This window comes from Colletotrichum navitas, assembly GCF_030913465.1.
Source record: "Colletotrichum navitas strain CBS 125086 chromosome Unknown LY79scaffold_1, whole genome shotgun sequence".
NCBI lineage: Eukaryota > Fungi > Ascomycota > Sordariomycetes > Glomerellales > Glomerellaceae > Colletotrichum > Colletotrichum navitas.
In genome coordinates, this window is record NW_026850547.1 from 1316747 (window position 1) to 1341245 (window position 24499).

At 54.4% G+C, this 24499-nt stretch overlaps 8 protein-coding genes across 8 annotated transcripts; 4 read left to right on the plus strand and 4 right to left on the minus strand.

Annotated features, from left to right (window-relative positions):
* Positions 1–1115: 1115 nt before the first annotated feature.
* On the minus strand, positions 1116–3288 carry LY79DRAFT_15154 (Rec8 like protein-domain-containing protein). Its single transcript, XM_060551052.1, has 2 exons — positions 2853–3288; positions 1116–2802 (listed from the first exon to the last, which is right to left on the minus strand). Exons 1-2 carry the CDS (start codon positions 3114–3116, stop codon positions 1129–1131), a joined length of 1938 nt encoding a protein of 645 aa, XP_060420832.1. The 5' UTR covers positions 3117–3288; the 3' UTR covers positions 1116–1128.
* Positions 3289–4502: 1214 nt separating this feature from the next.
* On the plus strand, positions 4503–8284 carry LY79DRAFT_533300 (calcium-transporting P-type ATPase). The gene is made up of 4 exons (XM_060556354.1): positions 4503–4962; positions 5023–6184; positions 6241–7533; positions 7584–8284. Exons 1-4 carry the CDS (start codon positions 4798–4800, stop codon positions 8120–8122), a joined length of 3159 nt encoding a protein of 1052 aa, XP_060420833.1. The 5' UTR covers positions 4503–4797; the 3' UTR covers positions 8123–8284.
* Positions 8285–8527: 243 nt separating this feature from the next.
* LY79DRAFT_503223 (COG4 transporter) lies at positions 8528–11036 on the plus strand (the record flags this gene model as incomplete). The annotated part of the gene is made up of 2 exons (XM_060553383.1): positions 8528–9772; positions 9825–11036. The coding sequence occupies 2 exons, from the start codon at positions 8528–8530 to the stop codon at positions 11034–11036; spliced, it is 2457 nt and encodes an 818-aa protein (XP_060420834.1).
* A 585-nt stretch (positions 11037–11621) lies between these two features.
* Positions 11622–13843, plus strand: LY79DRAFT_15201 (yrdC domain-containing protein). The gene has a single exon (XM_060551059.1). It carries the CDS (start codon positions 12024–12026, stop codon positions 13368–13370), a length of 1347 nt encoding a protein of 448 aa, XP_060420835.1. The 5' UTR covers positions 11622–12023; the 3' UTR covers positions 13371–13843.
* Positions 13359–14452, minus strand: LY79DRAFT_533303 (clathrin adaptor complex small chain). The gene is made up of 3 exons (XM_060556355.1): positions 14200–14452; positions 13884–14124; positions 13359–13813 (listed from the first exon to the last, which is right to left on the minus strand). The coding sequence occupies exons 1-3, from the start codon at positions 14318–14320 to the stop codon at positions 13573–13575; spliced, it is 603 nt and encodes a 200-aa protein (XP_060420836.1). The 5' UTR covers positions 14321–14452; the 3' UTR covers positions 13359–13572.
* A 225-nt stretch (positions 14453–14677) lies between these two features.
* On the plus strand, positions 14678–18477 carry LY79DRAFT_15231 (MCM2/3/5 family protein). Its single transcript, XM_060551067.1, has 3 exons — positions 14678–15193; positions 15247–17375; positions 17427–18477. Exons 1-3 carry the CDS (start codon positions 14809–14811, stop codon positions 18006–18008), a joined length of 3096 nt encoding a protein of 1031 aa, XP_060420837.1. The 5' UTR covers positions 14678–14808; the 3' UTR covers positions 18009–18477.
* A 52-nt stretch (positions 18478–18529) lies between these two features.
* On the minus strand, positions 18530–20392 carry LY79DRAFT_664645 (cystathionine gamma-synthase; the record flags this gene model as incomplete). The annotated part of the gene is made up of 3 exons (XM_060562927.1): positions 18530–19306; positions 19374–20120; positions 20210–20392. 3 exons carry the CDS (start codon positions 20390–20392, stop codon positions 18530–18532), a joined length of 1707 nt encoding a protein of 568 aa, XP_060420838.1.
* A 1460-nt stretch (positions 20393–21852) lies between these two features.
* On the minus strand, positions 21853–24319 carry LY79DRAFT_664646 (VTC domain-containing protein; the record flags this gene model as incomplete). Its single annotated transcript, XM_060562928.1, has 3 exons — positions 21853–22134; positions 22203–23816; positions 23867–24319. The coding sequence occupies 3 exons, from the start codon at positions 24317–24319 to the stop codon at positions 21853–21855; spliced, it is 2349 nt and encodes a 782-aa protein (XP_060420839.1).
* Between the last annotated feature and the right edge of the window lie 180 nt (positions 24320–24499).

The following is a 24499-nucleotide window of genomic DNA, read 5'->3' on the forward strand; positions in this document are numbered from 1 at the left end:
CACCACATATGATGAGAAAGGCAACATATGCTACAATGTATCAGAAACCCAAGACGAAATTCCATACAACTGCTTGAAAACGATGCGAGGGTTAATAAATGTTAGCATCTGATGCCATTACTGATGGTATTTGAACCAGGAAGTCCGGTCATAGACATTGGTGCCAATCATAGTTATATAATTCTTACAGGCAAATGCGGAGACTTGGACAGCGGGATGAAAAGAAATCTTGGCAAAGATAGGGGTAGCAAGCCAGGTAGCCAGAATAAAGGGCTATGCTGTCACGCCTCACATGGACGGATGAACAACAAGGAAGCGGTCGTGCTAGAGGCACGTCCACTTTGACGCAAACCAACACGGTGTCGGTGCTTGTCAACTTGCCAACTTGCCTGGTATGGGAGTCCGTGTTGACGCTTTGCTCTCATTTTTGTGTCTTCAGGGATTTCGGGCCTTGTTGTACTGTCACCGATGTATCCACGTGGACTCACTATGTAATAAATCCAGATAAGCATACCATGCATGCGTGGCTAAGCTGAGTCTACTGTCGTTGATAGGCGGACGTCCCACTCATAACATATGTACCTGCAGCTCTAAGCAAAAAGGCTATGAACCAGCCCCGTTTTCCCCCATTGATTTAATAGGAGGCCGCAGGTATCCATCCATGCTAGGAGTAACATTGCACGACATACACTCCATGTTAGTTCAAGTCACTCGTGATATTGCCAAGTTTGTGAATAAAAAAGTCTGGCTTCATGTGATATTGAAAAGCAGCCAACTACTTAGGCACTGAGGTATCCTTACAGGCCTGCCGTGGCCTCGATCAAAAGCAGCTATACTACCAGCACCCGAGGAAGAACAAACAAGCTAGCAAAACAAAATCAAGCCACTCCAACAGCGAGGTTGCGGCTTTGGGTCCCAAACCATGCTTTTCCCACCCTCCAGGCCGCAACAGCATCTGGTATCTCTCCAGCTTCCAAGTTTACTCCAAACGCCACTTGGCCGAGTGCCATATCCAGGACCGACCCCCGACTTAAGACCAACAGAGAGAAAGAACGGTTACTTTACATGCCAAGCCTCCAATAGCTATGCATCAATCGGATAGTTTTCGTCAGAACAAGCGAAGGGCATCTACGCCTCCACGGCAACCGCCGGGGCACTAACGGCTGCCGGCTCGGGTTGATTGGCTTCCTCTTCCTCTGCAATCTCGCCGCCTGCCTCACGCTCGGCCCATGCACCCCAGAGACCGCGCTTTGCACGCACTCTGATGGGGGCACCGAGCGTCTCACCTTGCTCGACTTTGATCGCGTCCTTCGTCGCCAAGACAAGACATTCGAAGAACATCTTGGTGGCATCGGCTTTCGTCGTTCTTCCCTCTGGCAACAGGTCTTGAAAGACCACAGCGGTCTTCTTGCGCTTCTCAGCATCGTTCTCAGCGTCAGGCCCGAAGATATCTCTCAGTATGTGCACAGCATGCTTGGTGCCCAGTGACACGGGACCACTGTCCTGAGGGTGCACTTCGGGAGCTGTTGTCTCGTCAAAGCCGGGCATGGGGCTTCCCTCGCGAGAGACAGGTCGGGTGTTGTCATCGTCTCCTCCAAAAGCAATGCCCTCCTCATCAGCCGGGATTTCGAGAACGGTGCCGTCACCTGCGACGCTTTGGTTGCCGAATCCGGCAGCTTCGACAGCAAAAGCTTCCTCTTCTTCCACAATCAAGCGAGGTGACTTGGACGTGGCGCCATGGTCACTCTCTACGTCCGCAATGCCGCTATCGCGCTTCCTCTTCAGCTCGCTGGATCGGCTGACGGCCTCAAGCGAGAGCAAGCCTCTCAACTCGGGTGCCCAGCTGGCACCACGACCTTCAAGCATGATGTTGGACACAAAGCCACCACTCTTTTGCATCTCCATCAGAGCGAGCACGAATGGATCTCTAGGCAAGAACGACTGGGGTCTGAGGATGTTGCCATGGTTGGCCTGTTGGTCCTTGATGTGATTGCTGGAAAGCATCGTTTGTTCGTCTGGCAGAAGAATCCTCCTCTTCTTTGAACGCTGAGGGTGACGAACAACAGTGCGGTCCTGGTCTTCATCCGGTTCGTAGAGGTCCGTGTGCTGAATCCGGGAGTATTCCTCCTCCACCTCCCGCGCGAACTCGGGATCAATCTCCGAAAGTGGCGACTCAGAGATACGACCGCGCGGCATGTCCAGAGCACCGGGGAATCCCGGAGCAACAGATTGATCACCAGCAGGGAATTGGAATTCATTGTCGTCGCCCATTTGGATGTCTCCCTCTTCATCGGCAATACGGACATTGTCGTCACCAAAATCCAGAGCCAGACCTAACGAGGGTTCGCGTTCGGGTTGGTCCTTGCCTCGCGGCATGATGTCGAGCTCGCTGAATATATCGTCCTCCACAGAACGTGCGAGGGGCGCGTCTCTTCCCATTTCGATAGTTGTGTCCATGCGGGTAGGGCGATCATCAACATCCATGCCAAAGTCGAGCTCAAGATCAAGATCCTCCATGGGCGCCAACTCCAGCTCATCGTCAAGGGTGTCTCCTTGGGTGAGGAACTGGCTGTTGTTGAAATCTTCCTGCAAGTTAATATCACGATGACTAACGCGACCCTTGCGACCGACTGGCGTGGCTGTGACATCGTCCATTTGCGACAAGAGCCAGGCGGCATCGGGAGGCGGGGGAAGATCAAGGTTGTCGAGTGGAGTGATTTTGTCAGGCAGCAGCAGCGCTTCGCGGTTGTTGACGTATAGGTTGGCAACTGCCATATCGTGGTTGTCGCTTGAGCGGAAAGCCTATAACTGTTAGCAAAGCGCGTCAAGGACACAGAAGAGGGCAAGCACACCATTTTGATCTTCATTGAGGCTTCATTACAGTCCTCCAACAGGTACCGAGCTTTGCGATTGTAAATTCTGACGACACCGAGCAGCAGCTGACCACTCAGGCGGAGGGCCATCGGGGCTTGACCAGGTGTAATGATAGCCTCTACGCTGTCCGGCAGGTTGGACTGCAAAATATGTGTCTTGGAAAGCTTGCGCTCGATGTTGGCCGACAGCCAAACGCGGGCCAGCGGCCCGCTCTTTTGGAGGAGCGTCTCCGAATAGAACATGGCGGCGGCGAAGCAGAGTAATTTGATAAGCAAGAGTATAGATGCTCAGAGCAAGGAGCAAAAGCTAATGCTCGCAAGGTATATAGGCAGCGACGCGCGCCGGGGGTTGGAGGGGCGGTTGGCGGAAGCTCTGGTAAACACGAGAACGCGTTATTATGGGGGATCGGGTCGCGTTGGGGAAGCAGCGGTCGAAGCCTAACACGCGCAAATTGTAAGGCGCGGCGACATAGAGCAAATGGTATCGATCGCGAAAGGTCGAAGAGCGACTTGCAGCGATAGCGGTGGCAGCAATAACGCGATGAGCAGCGATGAGGGAGATGGAGGAGATGAGTAGGAGGGGGGAGTCAGGGTGTGGTGGTCTTCTCTCTCTTGACGCCGTGCCAGTGGACGCAAAATGACGGGGCTGGGATTGGGCAAGGATTGGTCCGCGCAGAATTTGGTGGTTGTAGCTGCATCACGTGATTACAATACTCCACTCTTGGGTCATTAACTGCTGACCCGGCGACCATACCGGAACCGGCGGCAACAAGTATTTTAGCTAGCTGCGGCGCAGTGGAAGGTACGAGGCAAGGACCCCCAAGCTCAAACGCTTTACCTAAGCTTTTCCAGGTACACGATGAACTAACTGCCTGTTGAAGCAGGCACCATGCAGAACATGCACCTCGAGTTGTTGCTCGGCCAAAATGCTCGGTAGGTATTAATCCGTGTATCTTTACCAGCCAACCGCACCACCAGCGCATCCTCTTTGCATGCATGTTCGCGCCCCCCACTGCTGACTGACTTGAGGACCGCGACAGTTGGGAATTCACATTGTTGCAGGACCATTCGGAACAAGGGAGATGAAATGAAACAAAAGTTTCGGTAGCGTCCAACTGTGGAATACCGTTGGAGACGCCTCTGTTCTCTAGCTTGTTACCGCTGCTCTATTTATCTGGCTCAAGAGCTCTTTGCTTCATTCAACATGAGTCCAGATCAGATTCAAGCCGGTTGTACGGAGTACACTTCAATATGATCTCGACGAGGTTCCACAATGTATCGTCCAGTTGTTGCAGTCGCCAAGCATTTGGGTCTGTGTAGCCCAATCTTTGCAGCTCTATCCAGTTTAGCAGCAGCAAGGGTTCGCGACACTTTTGGTCGGTTATTGCATACACACAAGACGTATGCCCTTGTGACTTGTCCTGATGTACGGTATGGACACGGCATTGAATTGCTTACCTTGCTTGCCGTGACTTGTTGAGGCATCCCACTGGTTAGGTACTTTGCGGAGCGGCGAGACGGTTCCCGAGTCACTCTTCTAGGGCCCCCCTGCCACGGACCCGCCTTAGAGGCGCGTTGGTATTTGTACACCTGTGCCTGGAACCAGATCTGGGCATGCGTTCGTTTGCTATCCCGGCCAAAGGCACACGTTTTCGCAACTTTTCCTACGACATCCGTGGTGTCTTCACTCGTACAACGGTTTCCGCGAAACTATGTCTTCGGGCCAAGCTCTCTGCCATTGATACTCTGGCGACAAATGACCTTTTCTCCATCGAACACGACCTTTTTTTCCCGAAATTCGACAACATAACGCCTTGGCGCATGTCTCCTTTTCGTCTTGCCCATTGACAAATGATCGACACTGAGAGTTGTGCAACTAATCGAAGGTCGTGACCGAGGTATTACTGCCTCGCCATATGCAGAGATGCAGTGGCCTTGGCACAAGAGAAAAGACTCTGACGATGGCAACGCTCTGCTGCCTCTGACGGCCAAAGGGCTGAGCATTAACGGCACGGCCATGGACCCTACAGAGACGGAATCATTGCGATCGAGACCAGGACACTTTCGAACCACTTCGGCCCAGTCAAGAGTAGTCATCCCTTGGTTGCACAATATCGCCGCGTTGCGAGCTAATCCGAGATTTTAATAGAGTAATGCCGACGAGTTCTCTACCATGACTCCAGCAGAAGCTGCCAGCCGTCTTCAAACCTCTTTGACTCACGGCCTGTCTCCTGCCGAAGCCTTGACCCGACTTAGCGAATATGGCCCGAACGAAATCCCTCACGAACCTCCCGAACCACTGTGGCTTCGATTTATCAAGCAATTCCAAGAGCCACTCATTGTCCTTCTGCTCGTCTCGGCCGGGGCCTCCATATTTCTGGGTAACATGGATGATGCGGTCAGCATTACGGTAGCGGTAACCATCGTCGTCTCGGTTGGTTTTGTGCAAGAATACCGGTCGGAAAAGTCAATAGAGGCACTTAGCCATCTGGTCCCGAATCACGCCCACCTCGTCCGGTCAGCGATGAAGACGCCTGGCAGCGCCCAGACTCCCACATGGCCACCGCAGGGCCCTATGGACGGCAGCGAATCGGTGAGATCTACTACTCCAGGTGAGGAAATGCTGGAGGCAACCTCATCCAAGGTCATGGCCTCGCAACTTGTGCCAGGTGACCTTGTCTACTTCACCACGGGCGATCGCATTCCAGCAGATGTTCGGGTCACCAAGGCAGCAGATCTCACCATTGACGAGTCGAATCTCACCGGAGAGAACGAACCAGTCCGGATCACGGCCGAAGCAAAAGCACGAGGTTTTCTGCCTCCCACTTTCGGGGCGGACGCGCTCCAGCCGCCAAGTCCCTCGGCTCTATCCGACAGCCGGGATGATGGCGGGAACAACATTGCGTGGATGGGCACCTTGGTGAGGTCTGGCCACGGCCAGGGTGTTGTCTTTGCAACGGGGGGAAACACCAACTTCGGAACGATCGCGACTAGTGTGTCTGGGACAGAAAGCCCGCGATCACCACTTCAACTTTCCATGGACGAACTTGGCTCCCAGCTCAGTAAGTTCTCCTTTGGCGTCATCGGCGTTATTTCCTTGGTCGGCTGGCTCCAGGGGAAGAAGTTGCTTGAGATTTTTACGATATCGATCTCTCTCGCGGTTGCAGCCATCCCGGAAGGCTTGCCGATCATTGTGACTGTTACCTTGGCTCTCGGTGTTCATAGAATGGCCCGCCACAATGCCATTGTACGCAAGATGCCCAAGGTAGAGACTCTGGGCTCGGTGAATGTCGTATGCACCGACAAGACAGGTACGCACGCAAAATCGCGACTTGGGGATAGGACAAGGTTTAATGACATATTCCAGGAACTCTTACCATGAACCACATGACAACCGCCAAGATGTGGTATTTCGGTGCCAATGACGCTATTGACGTTGAATCCGACGACGAGGCAACCGAAAACAAGCCGAACCCTGCCACTTTGCGCATTCTGCGCATTGGTAACATTGCGAACAACGGCCGTCTTGCACAGCAATACACAGAAAACGGTGCAGCTGCTAGGGCTGTACTCTCATCTACGCAAGGAACAGACTTTGCTTCGACATACACACGCTGGTGTGGACAACCTACCGATGTCGCAATGCTTGATTTGCTTGACAGGTTTAAAGAGCACGACGTTCGCGAGTCCATTGGCCCACGTCTTAGCGAAACACCCTTCAGCTCCGAGCGCAAATGGATGGGCGTCACTATTGGAACCAACGACAAGGAGTTCGCGTACATGAAAGGTTCCATTGATCGAGTTCTCGAAGCATGTGACACCTATCTTACTCGCGATGGCCGAGAGGTCGTTCTCGACTCTGCGCGCCGTCAGGAAGCATTGCAAGCTGCAGAGGTTATTGCCTCGAATGGTCTCCGCGTGCTTGCGTTTGCCAGCGGCGCTGTTTCGCGATCTAGGAGTAGAAACACACTGGCATCGACTAGTCCCAACCCTCAGTCTGTGTACGAGACTTACAGAGGCCTCACATTCGCTGGCTTGGTCGGAATGAGCGACCCTCCAAGGCCCGGTGTTGGCAAGGCGATCAGAAGATTACTACGCGGAGGAGTCAGAGTTGTCATGATCACAGGTGACGCCGAGACAACTGCTGTGGCCATTGGCCGGCAGCTCGGTATGGCAATTGCGAAGCCGATCGAGCATGCTTCTAGTCAAGCCTCAGTGCGTCCCGTGCTGAAGGGAGAGGACGTTGAGGCCATGTCCGAGCAGGAGCTCGCAAATGCTATCCAGCATACTACGATCTTTGCTCGCACGAACCCGGATCATAAACTGAAGATTATTCGAGCGTTTCAGGCCAGGGGTGATATCGTTGCCATGACTGGAGATGGCGTCAATGACGCCCCAGCGCTGAAGAGAGCAGACATTGGCATCTCCATGGGCTTGCATGGAACCGACGTTGCAAAGGAGGCAGCAGACATGATTCTTACAGACGACGACTTCTCAACCATACTTCGAGCAATTGAAGAGGGCAAGGGAATATTCAACAACATCCAGAACTTCCTGACATTTCAACTCAGCACAAGCGCGGCTGGACTGTCTCTTGTATTGTTTTGCACGATTCTCGGCTTCAAATCACCCCTGAATGCGATGCAGATTCTTTGGATTAGTAAGTTTTCCGCCTAACGTGGTAGCTCAGCATCAACTTACACTCTACAGACATCATCATGGATGGCCCACCTGCTCAGTCGCTCGGCGTCGAGGCTGTCGATGCCGATGTCATGAACCGCCCTCCTCGCAAGCGAAACGACGCGGTGCTCACAAGGAAGCTCCTTTATAGAGTCTTGACATCAGCATCCATAATTATGATGGGCACTATGCTCGTCTATAGACGGGAGATGCTTGCGGATGGCGAGGTCAACCGCCGCGATACGACCATGACCTTCACCTGCTTTGTGCTATTCGACATGTTTAATGCCTTGGCCTGCCGATCCGAATCCAAGTCGGTGTTGCGGGGCGAGGTGGGGCTTTTCTCAAATACGCTCTTTAACTGGGCGGTCTCACTCAGTATCGCGGGTCAATTGCTTGTGGTCTACTTCCCGTGGTTACAGGAGGTTTTCCAAACGGAAGCCTTGGGATTGTTCGATCTTATCGGCCTGTTGGTTCTTTGCAGCACGGTGTTCTGGGCGGATGAGTTTAGAAAGTACTGGAACTACTCAAGACGGCGCATGGGTAGTGGTTACAGTCAGGCAGTGTAGATCAGAAAGCATCATTCATGTGAGGTACAGGTGGATTGTACCAGTCACCGACCCTTAGCGTATATGTAAACTTTGAGAACGGTAGATAATTAACGGCCTTTTACTGGGAAAAAAATCAATTGCAGACCCTGAGCCCCCTTTTTTTTCATCATTTTTTTTTTTCATCGTCCGATACTCTCTGAACAGGCCAGTTTGCAGGTTAACGTCAGTCCGAAGTTTGTTTCTCCCTTGCATCCACACCTTGACCTCGCTTATCGGTGAGAAAGGTACACCGAGGCACCTACATACCTTGCGCTTCGGGCCAGCTAACACCTTCACCTCACCAACCACCCCGGTGCGAACAACACTCCCCTACCTCTGCTGGCAGGCCAAGGTAGCTATGCACCTTTCAGCCAGCTCGCGCCAATGTCAACCCTCACGAATGGCGTCTCCCCCCATCGCGCGGACAGCGACAATGCCACCAATGGCGCACATGGCGCTGCGGCCCGACCCAGCAGCAGCAGCAGCAACAGCACCATTTATGCAGCTTCGAGCGTTGCCGAGGTTCGCGCTGCCCTCGAAGCTCTCCACGCCCGCGAGTCGTTGATAACGAACCGCCTCGATGCACTCCTCGGCTCCCAGGCCGACCTCGCTCGCGAGCTGGGCCGCTTGGACTTGCTGCGCGCGGGGCTTGGCAGTCAGGTTATTGCCGCGCGGTCCATTGGCAACGACATGCTTTCCACGGCGGCAGACACGGCAGGACGGCTGAGCAACAAGGTGAAAGAGCTGGACCTGGAAAAGAGCCGCGTAGAGGATACACTTGAGGTCGTTAAGCAGGTTGCCGAGCTTAAGGCATGCGTGCAGGGCGTCGTAGGCAGCATGGGTGCCCCGCAGGACTGGGAAGCTGCTGCGACGTACCTGGCACGAGCGGCAGAGGTGCCGGAAGACATCATCAAAGGCAAATTTGCCTCCTCGATCGTCCCGTCCCCCGAGGTTCCTGACCCACCATGGACGACGCTGGAGACCGCCAAGGAGAGCCTCTGTGGCTTGTTCCTGAGAGAGTTCGAAAAGGCGACAAAGGAAGGGGATGGTGCCAAGGTTACGCGGTTCTTCAAGCTCTTCCCGCTTATTGGCAGAGGAGATGTTGGACTGGATGTCTATGGACGGTACGTCTGCCAGGGTGTGGCTGGCACAGCTAGATCCGTCTTGAAGGAGAGCCCTGGGGCCCAGGCGAGAAATGAGGGCTTCTTCTACGCCAATGCCCTTACCAGGCTGTTTGATCACATTGCGCGGATTGTGGAGGGCCATGGAGGTCTAGTCGAGCGGCACTACGGCTCTGGCAAGATGGTCCGTGTTATTGAGCGACTGCAACAGGAGGCAGACGTACAGGGAGGCATTATTCTCGACTCTTGGAGCGACGAGCGCGACGTTGATAGGCGGCTGAAGGACGTGAAGAGCTATCCCTTCTCGTTTTTGGTACAGAGCTTCTTGCCGCAGCAGAGAGGCGGAACGTCAAGAGTAAATTCGCCAGCCATGGGCGCCGGAGCAGATCAACGCGATAGCGAGGATGAGGGCGTCAACATGAAGGAGGTAGACGCCCTTCTTAGTGAGATGGCGATCATGCTCGGACGATGGTCTCTTTACTCTCGGTTCCTGGCGGGAAAGACTCGGGTCAGTAACAGGCAGCCTCACCTCGGGATATCTCTACTCACACGCTGCATAGGATCCATCATCGCCCGAAAATGCCCTGCTATCCATGCCGGAAGTCGTCGTAAAGTCCAACCTCAAGCGAAAGGTTTCAGACAAGCTCACATCTCCGTATAATACCATGATGACATTCTTCTTTCGACGATCAGTTGAGAAGGCGTTCCAGCTGGACGAGACTCCAAGCGGGTTGTCTCTGAACATGAACAAGCACATCGACACAAACCAGCCATTCATCATCTCTGCGGTTGACGATGTCATGTACGTCGTCAATGCCGTAATCCAGAAGTCCATATCCACGTCGCAACGGGACGTTATTGCGTCTGTTGTTCCCACTATTGGTCGGGTTCTCAGCTCTGATTTCATCGGTATGATCCAGCGAAAGATGCGCGACGAGTCATATCCCAAACCTGTCGTGCAAGGAGGGTTCCCGCCAGAAGACAAGATCATCCAATTCATTGTTCTGATCAATAGTCTCGACACGGCCAACGAGTATCTCGGCCGAATTATTACGAGCAACGTAGGAAGCACGAACGACCCGCCAAAAGCCAACGGTGAAGATCATGACTCGTTACTTAGGGATACATTCCCCTTCGAAAAGGACGTCGCTTTTGTAACCTCTGCCCTCAACACATTGCACAGCTCTTTTACAGCCAAATCAACTGAGCTACTTAACGAGGGACTTCAAGTGCTCTTTAAACAGGTCGTCCAGCCACGCCTCAGGCCAGTGCTCGTCGAAACCTTCCGCGATGTGGATTACTCTCTCTCCGATGAGGAGCTAGCCGAAATCGCCCAGCAGAACGACGAGGATGAGGAAGAGATGCTCGACCAGGTGTCACGGCGTTTCGAGCATGGTTGGGACCAGCTCATGAAACCCATTTCGCGGATTTTGACGACCCACACCTTCACAACCCTACACGACCTGACCGCGCGTTACCTCTCGCGTGTCCTCGAGCGTAGGGTATGGGATGCCCGGGCTAACGCCTACGGTGTCATTCGCATGGAGCGCGACTTCTCCAGCATCGTTAGCACGGTGTCAAAGGGCAACTATGGCGTCAGGGAGTTATTTGCCCGGGTGTCGCAGATCTTGATGGTGGCGAACATGGAAGAAGAGGAGTGGGAGGAGGTTTCGGCCCAGCCCGACGACGAGGAGGATGTTATGATCTGGGTGCTGACCGAGGAAGAGCGACGGCGGGCGAGGCACTTGACATCTAGAGAGCGTAGGGGGTGAACATAAGATGACAACAGGCGAGCTTTGTCCAAGGTATTTGGAGTAAAGAAAACTTGATGAGAAATGACTTGATTACCGGAGCGCGCAGACAAGGATGGTGACGTTTGCCGGGATAGGTAGACACTGTAATACAGCTAGCAGACTGCTGCAAGCCCTCCTCTGGTCCGAATTTAGTTTGCCTGGCGTCGTGTTAATAGTGACCCTAGACGCGATTCCCAAAAAATCTTTGTAGCCAGTCGCATGTTTGGAATTGGCTCAGGGGCGTGATGTCTTCGATAGGAAGGTGGAAGTTAAGCAGCAGACGGTAACCTTTTTTTATTTCCATCAGCGTTCCGAGTAGTATTACGGTTCTCGGGTCGAGTGAAACATCAAAGAAGCTGACAAGAGCAATACCACTGTGAAGCTTGAAGAATCGAAACAATGGATTAAGTGTTGGCTCAACGTGCTGTGGACCGCCTGGCGATTGGCACGTGGCGAGTGCCTTTAAGGTAAGCCAAATCTCCACTAACCACATCAGTCCCCACTAGAACCTGATCAGCGGGAGGCGACTTAGCGGGCTTCTGTCACTACCGATCTCCTACCTACCTAGGGAGGTACCTACTCTAGGTACCTAACTACCAGCTCCTTCAACTCGGGATTATCGCCGCCAAAGGGCACTACCGCTCACCTCTCGCTCACCTTAGCCTTCCAGAGAAATTTTTCCATATGACTCAATGTCCACCCACTCGATCTGCATGAAGACCTTTATGATACCCATTACTTCCCTATGACGACGATCTAGATTATTCTCTTTTCTTACTTTCACATCCGTGATAACTACCCTGGACCCTCTTTCCATCAACTTTAATTGTCCCGATATTTGACTCCAAATCGGCGCGGATTCTGCAATCCTTCACATTGGCTCTCACTTATCGTGTAAGTCGTCAGATCGCGATCTTCAGCCGCAACCGTCTACGCCTGTTATCGACAGACAATCACAACAACAGGATGGAGACCAGGGTTGTCAAAGTCGAAGCCCAAGGGTTGGGGAGTTTCAGGGACGCAGATGGCCCCGAGAGGTTAAGCCACTGGGACATATCCAGCTCCGCCTCTGGTGCATCAATAGCCGCATTGCGCGACGCTGCGGAATACATGCGCACAAAAGACACCCCCGTGGCGTTCCCCACCGAGACGGTGTACGGGCTGGGCGCCGACGCGACGCGGAGCGGCGCTGTCAAGGGCATCTTTTCTGCCAAGGGCCGGCCGTCAGACAACCCGTTGATATCCCACGTCTGCGATCTGAACATGCTGAGGGGCCTGTTGCGGCCCGAAAGGCAAACAATGAACGGCGACGCGGCGGCAGAGACGGACCCGATCCCAGAGATTTACAAGCCTCTCATCGAAAAGTTCTGGCCCGGCCCCCTGACGATCCTGCTGCGGAATCCGGAGCCGAGCAAGCTCGCGCCCGAGGTCACGGCGGGGCTGGAGAGCTTCGGTGTGCGAATGCCGTCCTCGCCGCTGGCGTTGACGCTGATCAAGCTTGCCGCCGCCCCGCTGGCCGCGCCCTCCGCCAACGCCTCGACCAAACCGTCTCCAACGACAGCGCAGCACGTTTACCATGATTTGGAAGGCCGCATTGAGCTGATTCTGGATGGCGGGGCGTGCCAGGTCGGCGTAGAGAGTACCGTCGTCGACGGCCTCTGCGATCCGCCCGTCGTACTGAGGCCCGGCGGCGTGAGCATGGAGGAGCTGCGGAGCTGTGCCGGGTGGGAGGGCGTCGTCAAGGCGTACAAGGATGCGAGTGAGACGGGGAAGTCAGCGCCACGGGCGCCTGGGATGAAATACAAGCACTATAGCCCCAAGGCCAAGGTTGTGCTTTACGAATGGAGCTGCGAGGCGGGTGCTGAGGGCGTCGTGGCCGAGGATTTGCAGAAGGCACTCATCCAGCAGGGCGGTGATGCCATTGCCACCAACGGCTCAGGGCCGGCGCTGCTAAAGATTGGAATCATCCGGACGAGCAGGTGGAAGTTTGCAGGAGGATTGCACCCCGGCACGCTCCAGGTCTCTAAGGTCCACGTTGACGGGGCTGCAGAGGCGAATGCTAGGGACGAGGTGGCGTATGAGGTTCAGGAGGGCGAGCTGCAGGACGCGGAGAAGAAACCCATGGCGAAGGTCCTCGACATAGATCTGGGCGGTGACACGAGGGGCATCGCCCAGGGGCTCTTCTCGGCACTGAGAGATCTGGATAGGAGAGGCGCCAGCGTCATCTTCGTGGATGGTATCGACGACAGGAACGACATAGCAGAGGCGGTCATGAACAGGCTCCGCAAGGCAGCCTCTGAAATCCGTGCTTAAATGAATGAGCATTGTTTTGGGCAAAAAATAGAACCAGGCATAAATCTGAGCATTCGTCATGACAATCCCTCTCAAGAAGGATGTGCTTTTTCAAAATGATGCATTCCCCTTTAGAAACCACCATGAAACTCCCATTGTGCAACCGCCGTTTCTCTCTTCGTCTCTCGCCTCAGTTTGCCCCTTCGACACCATCCGTCGCCGCTCACAAGCCCTGCCGCAGCCAGTCGGCCAGTTTCGACTTGCCCAGCTGGGCCAGGTTGTTGACACCTTGTTCGCTGAGGTCGATGCGACGAAGGTCGACGTCTTGCGCCGGTGCCTTGCTTACTCTTTGGACGATGATGGTGGGGTCGGTCTCCAGGATGATGCCGTCATCGACGATCTCGTCAATGGCGAGGGATACAAGGTCGTAATTCTCGACGATTGTGCGCTTGTCGACGGATTGCCTGGAGAGCTGTTAGAACACACCGAGCGTGTTGCGGAAATAACGGGGATGATGGGGACAGCTTGGCTTACTTGAAGAGCAGATGCAGGGAGTCCCTGAGGGCCAGGATAACATTGTACAGAAGAACCTCGTTCTCGTCGACACCTCCGACGACGTACATCATGACGTCCGACTCCATCTTGTAGAGCACAATCCGGTTGTCGTACAAGATGATATCGCCAGTCTGCTTTGCCGTCTTCTCCAAGAGCCCCTTCTCAAAGGCCTTTTGTGACTTTACATCGGGATACGGGTTGCCAGAGGAGTTTGAGCTGCCTGTTATTCATGAAGCCCGTCAGCCATGTGTTCCAGAGTCGGGCACCAAAAGAGAGCCGGAGAGTAAGGGCATACCGTTCTGTGTCGCGGAGCCGGCGTGGGGTGCGCTATAGTACTTGGAGAATAACCGCGACCCGTCCTCGATGCTGAGGATTAGGATCGCGTTGACAGAAAACAGGGACATTCCAGGAGCCATCTTAACGGTTGTTCGCGAGGTGTTGCGCCGGATTGCGCTTGCTGGTGGGTTGGCTGATATGTTGTCCACTTTAGTCCACGGTAACCTGGCAGGGAGCTCTCTGGCGGGATGTCAATTGACCACCTCAGCAACCCAAAATCGGTGCAAGTCGGTCGGTGGTTTCGCCGATGGCCGGATGCACAGGGGTTCACCCCTGGCACCTTAGACCCACATGCACGGGCCATGCCCTTTCCCACCACGCGTAAAGTGGAAAACGCGAAACTCCTTTTCGGGACGCGTTGGGGACCGGGCCAACCGCGTAAAGTGGCTTTCCAAAATTGCATTGCAGCCCACCTTCCAGTTGCTCCCAAGGGGCTCTCCACATATCTCTCCTCCCCCCAGCAACGCAACATATTCTTTCTTGTCGCATCCCGCTGGCCATTACCCCCCCTCTTCCAGTTCGATCACAACCGCAAGAAAGCCCCAACAAAAGAACGCCCACCAGCAATATGTCTTCACCTTCAAAGAGGTCAACAAGAAGCTCGACGGCTGGTACGCCCCGCCGGTCAACAAGAAACAATCCAGATGCAGCTGCACGCAGCAGCCCCGCGCCCGCAGACGGAGAGGCGCAACGCCCAGCAGAGACCCCTCGTACTAGCCGCCGCTCGCAGCTTGCGTCGAGCCCCCTCTTCTATGAATCTTCGCCAGCGCAGACACCCAGTGGTCGCCGCGATGCGCCCGCCAACGGCGATGTCTCGTCGCCCTTGCGAAACATGAGCAACAGCCAGAGCACCGTCGTTGGCCCTGCTCCCAGCTCACCGCTGCGTCAAGACATTGACACACAATCCACTGGTGATGGCGACAGAACCCCCCGTGCGAGTGGTTTGGCAAGAGGTAAGCATGGTGAATGCATACTGCATAGTACCGTTACTAACAGAAACCTTTAGAATCGTCGCCCATTCGATACGAGGCCAGTTCTAGCCCAGGTCGATCCGTGCGGCCACTGCAATCGGACTTCCGCAGTGAGAGTAGTGGTCTTTTCGTCACTGATCGCTCATCACGTTCCCGTAGAGGTGATATTAACTCGGAAGGCGTCAGAACCCCCCGTCGCCGCCTTGTTTTGGACCCATCCGGCAGAGTAACTACCGATGCGCCGGGCTCCGACGCCCCTTCATTCAGTAACCCCGACCCAAACACTTCGGAGGCCGACCGCCTCGGTGGAGCGGGTGAGAGCACCATTTGGGGTACTACCGTATCGATCGACGACACTTTCGCCTCTTTCAAGGATTTCTTGAGGCACTTCACCAGGAAATACCAACTGTACAGAGATGGTTGGTCCGAGGCAGACGTCCAGGCTGCCCCCGATGCCGAGTCTAAACCATACATGGAGGCTCTCGAAAACATGCTTCTTTTGGGCACAACCAGGCTTTACCTCGATATCGCCGATCTGAATACCTACCCGCCGACGCGAAAGCTCTGGTACCACATCCAGGCATACCCACAAGAAATCATTCCCATTATGGACCAGTCTGTCCACGATTTGATGGTTGAGCTGGCTAGGAACGAAGGCCAAAGACAACGTGCATCCCAGAGCAGTGCTGGTGATGCTGCCAGACGAAGCAACGCAGCTCCTAGCTCGGACGTTGCTTTCCCTAGCTCCGACCACCCAGGTTCTGATGCCCCGACCCCGCGACCGGCTACCGATGTCCCATCAAAGGAGGATGAGGTTGCTCAGATGATTTACATGGTTCGGCCTTTCGGGTTAGACAAGACAACCAACCTCCGTGATCTGAACCCCTCCGACATGGATAGGCTCATCACTATCAAGGGTCTTGTCATCCGTACTACGCCAGTTATTCCTGATATGAAGGAAGCTTTCTTCCGGTGCAACGTTTGCAACCACTCAGTCAACGTTAGTCTTGACAGAGGCAAAATCCGCGAGCCCACCGAGTGCCCGCGACCTCGCTGTGCCTCCAAGAACTCGATGCAGATCATTCACAACCGTTGCGCGTTCGAAGATAAGCAGGTGATCAAGCTCCAAGAAACTCCGGACGCTGTTCCTGCTGGTCAAACACCCCACTCGGTCTCAGTCTGCGTGTACAACGAGCTGGTGGACTTCTGCAAGGCTGGTGACAGAGTCCAGCTTACGGGTATCTTCCGCGTCAGCCCTGTGCGCGTGAACCCGCGTCAGAGAACTATCAAAAGCGTGTACAAGACGTACGTAGACGTCTTGCACGTTCAAAAGGTGGACAAGAAGAGGATGGGCGTTGACCCTTCCACCCTCGGCATTGAGGGTGAAGAAGACGAGGGCGGCGACAACAACATTGAGGAGACCAAAAAGATCAGTCCTGAAGAGGAAGAGAAGATCAGAGAGACTGCGGCCAGGCCAGACATTTATGACCTTCTCTCACGCTCCCTCGCTCCCTCGATTTACGAGATGGATGACGTGAAGAAGGGTATTCTTTTGCAACTTTTCGGCGGCACAAACAAGACGTTCTCCAAGGGTGGCAGCCCCAGATACAGAGGAGATATCAACGTCCTGCTCTGCGGTGATCCGTCGACGTCAAAGTCTCAGATCCTCTCTTATGTGCACAAGATTGCCCCCCGTGGTGTATACACCAGCGGTAAGGGTTCTTCCGCCGTCGGTTTGACTGCGTATGTCACGCGAGACCCCGAAACCCGCCAGCTGGTGCTCGAGTCCGGTGCCCTGGTTCTGTCCGACGGCGGTGTTTGCTGCATCGACGAGTTCGACAAGATGTCAGAGGCTACACGCTCTGTTCTTCACGAAGTCATGGAGCAGCAGACGGTGTCTGTTGCCAAGGCGGGCATCATCACCACTCTTAACGCCCGGACGAGTATTCTGGCTTCTGCCAACCCTATCGGCAGTCGTTACAACCCGGATCTCCCCGTACCTCAGAACATTGATCTCCCCCCCACTCTGCTCTCGCGTTTCGATCTGGTCTATCTTATCCTTGATCGCGCTGATGAGAAGAGTGATGCTCGTCTTGCTCGCCATCTCCTCTCTCTGTATCTGGAAGACAAGCCAGAGTCTGCTCACACTAAGGAAGACATTCTCGTAAGTAGGCTATGGCCCAAACCTGTTCGACGCTCGCTGACCACTTCGTAGCCCGTCGAGTTCCTCACCAACTATATATCCTTTGCTCGTGCCAACATCCACCCGACCATTGCACAGAATGCTGCCCAGGAACTGGTTGACCAGTACCTCGAGATGCGCAAGCTTGGTCAGGATGTTCGTGCGGCTGAGAAGCGCATCACAGCCACCACTCGTCAACTTGAGTCCATGATCCGTCTGTCCGAGGCCCACGCCAAGATGCGTTTGTCCACGACCGTCGTTCGCGAGGACGTCAAGGAGGCCGCCCGTCTGATCCGCTCTGCTCTTAAGACTGCCGCCACCGACGCCCAGGGTCGCATCGACATGAGTCTGCTGACAGAAGGCACCAGCGCTGCCGACCGCCGCAAGAAGGAGGAGATCAAGGGGGCCGTGCTTCACCTACTCGATGAGATGACTAGCAACGGTCAAACTGTCAGGTGGAGCGAGGTCGCTAGAAGATTGAGCGAGGGTGCGAGCATGCCTGTGGAACAGAACGACTTCAATGAGACAATGCGGACCTTGGAGATGGAGGGCCTGATCATGATCAGTGGTGAAGGCGCGAGGAGAAGCGTGAGAAGAGTCACGGCTGTTGTGTAAGAGATGGTGCGTGTGGATACAGGATAGGGCGGCAATCCGAATGAATTTACGTGGAAGGTGTGATGTTCGAAACCTATAGGGTAAGAAAAGGAAACGTCAGCGTTGGTATTCTATAGTCTATTTCTGCTTTTAATGCTCTACTTCACCAATTCGGGGGGCTTTAATGGAATGGATTCCCAATCTCCTTGACTGCCTCGTATCGGTGTCCATTCAGTATAAAAATCCCTGGGCGTAGATGGTCTCATCATGCCAACATGGGTGAATGCCAAGTCAATGTATGGATTTTATAATACTTGAGAACAACGATGTGCGTGACTGGATACTGGGCTTTTGCTCAGGGCCATTTACCTCGCTCACATCAAGATAGGATGGTTGTCGTTCCTGCTTTAAAGCGTCCAGACTTTGGCGGGTCCTCTAGGAGATGTTGCTCTGCATTCTTGACAAACTTTTAGTTGACCGACTGGTTTACTTTTTTTTTCCAATGCCTCTACTCTCCGCAGTCAAAGTCACGCCATCCATCGTCAAGCGGCCACGCCCAACCCAGCAGCAGCCTCCACCGTCCGCGGACCCTCCGCTAACTTGTCCTTCGTTTCCTGAGCAACGGTCAGCGCGTCATCCAACGTATCCAGCAGGTCCTGCACGTCCTCTAGGCCCGCCGAGATGCGCACCGCCTCCTCCAGGATGCCGTACGACCGATGGTACGCCGCCTCGTCCGGGTCCTTCCCGAACGCGAGCAGGTTGTACGCAAAGCTGAGCGTGCGATGGGCTCCGAGGTGGGGACCGGGATAGAACGCCAATCGGTCATAGAACGCGCGCGCCGTGGCGACGGACTCGAAGTCGATGCTCAGGAGGCACCCCGCGCCAGGCTCCGGGAGGTCGGGGGTCGGCTTGCGAAGGCGAGCCTCGTAGACCTCGTAGTCCGGGAGGAGGGTCGGGTAGAGAACCTTGGCGATGGGGGACGAGGGACTCTTGGCGTGCGCGTGGAGGTGGTTGGCCATGGCGGCGGCGTTGCGGTTGAGGACTGCAGTGCGTTGGAGGTAGTCCTCCGAGTTGGCGAGCAGGACCTCGGCGTCCTCGATGTAGAGTTCGTTGTGGTGTTGTTCGCGCCAAAGGGGTGCGAGGGCGGAGTAGTGTGGAGAGAGCGGGTTTAGGACGATGCTGCCTCCCAGGACATTTGCGTACCCCGAAAAAGACTTCGTGAGGGAAGAGACGAGTATGTCAGATTCCCCCAGGATGTCGATGTTGGCAAAAGATGCGAGGGTGTCGTCAAGAACGAGTATGAACTTGTGCTTCTCGGCCTTCAGGCTGTCAGTTAGTGGGCGAGTCCAAGGAACCTTTGGCATTCGCTGAGAGGCGATCACTTACGAGTTTCTTGAGACGTCCGATATCAATGCTTGCGAGCAAGGGGTTGCTGGGGAACTCGGTGATGATGTAACTCACATCCATCCCGGCAGCAGCCTCATCGTCGAGCCAGGTCTCGAAATCGTCCAGACCCTTTGCGTTAACCGGCCCGAAGTGCTTGTAACCATACGGCGAGGACTCTTGGAGGTAGTGCACGGTGCTGTGGAAAGCAACGCCTAGAATCGCAACGGCGCCGGGCCGATACTCGAGCATGGCCCTGTGCGCGGCGAAGATGGCAGCCATCCCGGTAGGGTATAGGAAGACATCTCTGCTCCCAACCTTGACTTTGTCGGGGTCGATGGCGGCTCTGTGCAGGAGCGCCGCTATTCGTTCCTTGAGCTTTCCATGCGCCTCGCCTTCGGGGAGATAGTCTGTCGGGGGAGGCGGCAAACCCGCCTCCACAACGACTTCTTTGAGAGAGTCAATGTCCCGCAGCAGCTTCTCCGCCAGACGGATGGAGACCCCGATGCCGGGGTTCTGCCAGACACCGATGATGCCGGGCGTTTTGGGCATGGGATACGTAATGAGGTACAGCCTCACGTCGCCGATGTCGACGCACCGGTAACCCAGGTCTTCGTCGGCCAGGATGTGCTGCTTGCGGTGAGGATGGAGGGCATGGGCGCGCGCTGCGGCGAAGGAGGCGGGAGAGGTGAAGTAGAGTGCACCATGGCCTTCAGGGGTCTGGATTTTGGCGCAGATGGCCATGAGAGTCTTGGATACATCGTCAGTAATGTCTCGGGCTGTTGCAGAGAAGTGAGGTGTATGCGTAAGGATCAGAGCGGACGAGTAGTATGACTGACCTTGGCAACGGGCCCGAAGGGGCCGAATCTAGGATATATGTGTACTACGCGGGCTATGGTGGCCGGGTCACCATCGCGGAGCTTGATTGCCGTATCCCAGCCCGGCCCATAGGTTGTGATGCCATAGGTTGACTCTGGGGGCACGCAGTGACCCCATTCAGCGGATGGCTTCAGAACTGGCATGGTCGACTTTCACAGCACGAAATGGGTGCAACCGCTGTAAGTGAGGCGCGGAGCTGCAGCCAAGAACTTTAAGATCGTCTATGTTCTGGGTTCAAGATCATTGAGGGTCAAGCGCCTTAAATAATGGACCTTCGTCTCCCCTATGTTGTCTACTTGGCGTTCAAGAGGCCCCTCACTCTCTCTTTTCTGGCCGTCTGCAGCCACTGGGGATTCTCTCTCAGCCGCTCTCTCTCAGCCGCTAAAATGCCCTTCTTGGATAAGTTTCGCATCAGCCCCAACGCCCGTTTCCAGCCTCCAAAGCTTGTCAAGCTTTGCCCCATATTCCTCAACCGTGGCTTCGGGTCTTGAGGGGTTCTAGAACAACCAAAGCTCACTGCGGCTGTCTGAACGGTAATATTTACCTAAAGAGGCAAGCATCGTAGCATCCGACTGACAAAGTCGGGATTGACGTTGAATACGCTAGCGACGTGGGGAGGGACTGTGGACTGTTCTCTTTCTGCATCGTGCTCAATCTAGGGTCGAAGTCTATGATGTTTGCAGAATATTATATACACATTTGGCTAGTGGGGGGCGTCTCGCGGCTCTTACAGCTGAGGTGTGGCTTGCTTCCATAAGGTGAGCACTAGAACGAAGCAGGGTGCGATGCAAAGACCTGCTCTTTTCACCTATCCATTATTGTTGTACACCTACTGTTTTCATTTCACGAATTCACATGGTCTGGTTGTATATTCTTTAGTGCTGCGGGATAGAGGAACCATTCTGTACCACCAATATCGGAGCCTTCGTTCGCCTACACTCACAGAAGCATGGTATCAGACATCGTCAGATCGATGCTGTTTATAGCAAGTCGCTAAAGAAAGGATGTCAATCCCCATAATGGAAGGCAGCAGCAGGAATGTCAATGAAAAAAAAAAACACCTTATCTAGCGGCGATCTTTTCCTTCCTCTTTAGTTTGTTTGATATCTTCTGCAAATCTGGGTGCACATACGTGCACAAGGGTAATACGTCAACTGCAGAGATGTTGTGAGGCTAGACCTCCTTTTTATGAACTGGCTTTGGTCTTCCTATTTTAATTCGTTGTATATGCTGACAAGCATCACTACGGGTTCTTCCAGCGTCTAAACGTTCTGATTTCTGGAACATATCATGCAAGGAACAACACCAACAAGGATGCCAGTAAAGGAAGGGCAGGTGTAAAACAAGTCAAGCATGTTGCTTGACAGAATGAGTGTATGGAAGGAGCACTTCAGATCATCATCCAGCTAGCTGTCTCCCTTTGACTCCATGCAAGAAACAATTGGGGAAGACCACGTGGAAGATAATTATTCAGCACCTTTTGATTTCTTATCATAGTTATTTACACCGTTATGGAATGTACATAAATGCTACAAAACAAAGGAAACATCATTCTCGCCCTTTCTCCGACATGCCATTAACCCGGACCTACAGAATCTTTTCCTCACCAGTACTTGCGCTCCCGGCCCTCAAATGCAAAGTTAAGTACGACGGCGATGAACAGGGAGACGCAGAGAGCACTGGGGCCCCACTTGTCGTAGAACTTGGCGGCCCTCCGCGAGCGGATGGCATTGCTCCTGTACAGGTAGATGATGACAGAGTAGCAGAGCGACATGATGGCAAGTAGGGTGAAGACGCCGGCGACGATGAAGGATGCCGTAGTGGGCTTGGACCCAAAGTTGAGCAGCGTGACGGCAACTGTACCGACATAGATGGAGTACTCAAGCTGTTTTCGTCATGTTAGCGACACAGGTTCAATGATATCCACGAAGAGTAGAAGGGTAGTAAACTCACCCATCCAAGGAAGGTTCTTTCAGCTGCAAAGTAAACCTTGGGCTCGATACGGACTGGAACATAGATCTTCTTTCCCTTGGGGGCTTTGAATCTCTTTGTCTGGATTTGCCCCGAACCAAAAAGCTGCGTCTGCATTTCGCGACGGGGGATCTCTGAACCGCGAGGATGTGGTACAGCCCACTTGAGTACATTCACGGCACCTTCGCTAAGAGCGCGTGCTTTCTTGGAGGCGAGCGCCGAGTAGTACGTCCAGCCACCAACTCTCCTAGCTTCTTCGAGGGCCTCGTCGGCATCGTATTCCTCGTCCGAGTCGTATAAGAAATCATCGTCGTCGACTGGGGCAATAGCGTCAACGGTCTGGCCTTCGACGTCGAGGCCGTTCCCTCCGTTGCTGGCAGCGCCGTGACCGTTGGACTGCCCATTTCTGGCTCCGTTGCTGCCGGAAGCCAAGGGACCTTCCTCGTCGTCAGAGTCCAACTCGTCATCTTCATCGTCCGATGTTGTAGTCGTCGTGGAAGGGTTCGGTCTGTGGATGCCAAAGTCGTGTGTGACCGGCTTCCGGATATCCACATCCATCTGCGGCATCCAGAATGGAAGCAGGTTGATGCGGTCAGGGAAAAGGCTGGCGACTCCGTGAATGAACTTGGAGAACTTGGGAACAGCCTCGACGAGATGGCTGGAGATGAGCTGACGAACCCACTCAGGGGGTTCCTGGCCGAGTTGAGTCTGGAGCTTGACCTCAAGAACAGCGTACGGGAAGCGGACGATGTCTTCCGGGGGCAGTTGCGAGAATGGGTAGTCAATGCCAATGTCCATGCGCCTCCAGTTGTCGCCGGACCTCTTGCGGCCGTCCAGGTTGTCCTCGCGGACCATGGTCAACTCGGTGTCCAGCGAGATACGAACTCGAGCATCGGCAGGGAGCTGGAAAGCGGTGCGGTTGTAAAAAGATCGGCACACAGGCTTGTAGCCCTTCTTGAGCACCGAGTACTGCACCTCCTTCGCGAGTCTCTCATCCTCAGCAATCTGCTTTTCGGGCTTCTTGCCCTCCTTGCGCGCCTTCTCAAAGAGGGCGGCGGGCAGCAGCTCACCGCGCATGTACGAGTTGACATTCTTCTCCTTGACGGAGAATCGCGCCTTGACCGACTTCTCTCCGGTCCAATCCTCTCGATGGGTCTTGCGCTCAACAAAGATGTTCTCGCTCTGCATCCCACCGTACCATCTCAGACGGATGGCCTCCGCACCTTCAGTCTTTTTGAGGCGGCCCTCGTACAGATCCCAGGTCTCTGGGTTATCGTAATAAATTGATGTGATGGCAGAGTCTTGTTGCTCGAACTCTTTGCTTGCGTTGAAGACCAGCACAGGTAAGTGCTTCAAGATAATAAGCTTCAACTCGGTCACGTTGTCCGGGTGAACCCAGTACTTTGTCGTGTTGCGGACGAAGCTGCCCTGAGAACCACCAGCAGCGCTGTCACCCTTGACGGGGTTACCCCTCGTCCTGACCAAGTCGTACAACTTGGAAAGCTGCACGACAGAAGCATCATAGTTCTCCTTGTAGAATGGTTTCGCCTTCAGTCGGCTGTCAAAGACAGGCTTGAGATGCCAGCCAGTGAGTTTCTGTTTTTCGTCAGCCATGCGTCCCACAGGTCTCAAAAAAGCTGCCTCACATCATGCTTCTTAATAATCTTGAAAAATCCGGTGTAGTTGAGCTGGACGAATTTGGCGAGATCGTGCACGTCGGCAATGATGTCGCTCAAGTCCTCCTCCAGTAGCATGAACTCTTCCTCGCTGGGCCCATCCTCGCGAGGGCCGCGCTCATTGAGACGGTCGACGACACCCTTGACCTCGCGCTCGCTCACGGCAATGCGCCGCGCGATCTCCATGGCCTTAACCTGCTGCTTCGTGTGCACCTTGTCGAGCTCGGCCTCAAGCTTCTTGACGAAGCGGCCCTCGTCCTCCTCCGACCATTCCCGTTTTGTTCCCTTGCCCTTGCCCTTGTCATCGCTAGACACCAGGGGGCCAGTGGCTGTCTTGAGGTCGGCCTTGAGGGCATCGTAGTCGATGTAGTACCATTGGTACTCGCGGATGATGCTCGAACGGAGCTGCTCGCCGAACTTCATGACGACGGTGCCAGGGCTAGCGCGCCAGGATTCGCTGCGTGCTAGACTCGGTCGCCAACTTTGTTCCTGTGTCTTTGTATCGTAGACAATTAGCATCAGTAATTGCCTAGCCTGAGTTGCGCCACTGCAGAAACAGAGAGGCCGGTCTCGAGGCGACCGAGGTAGGGGGGGTTTTTGACA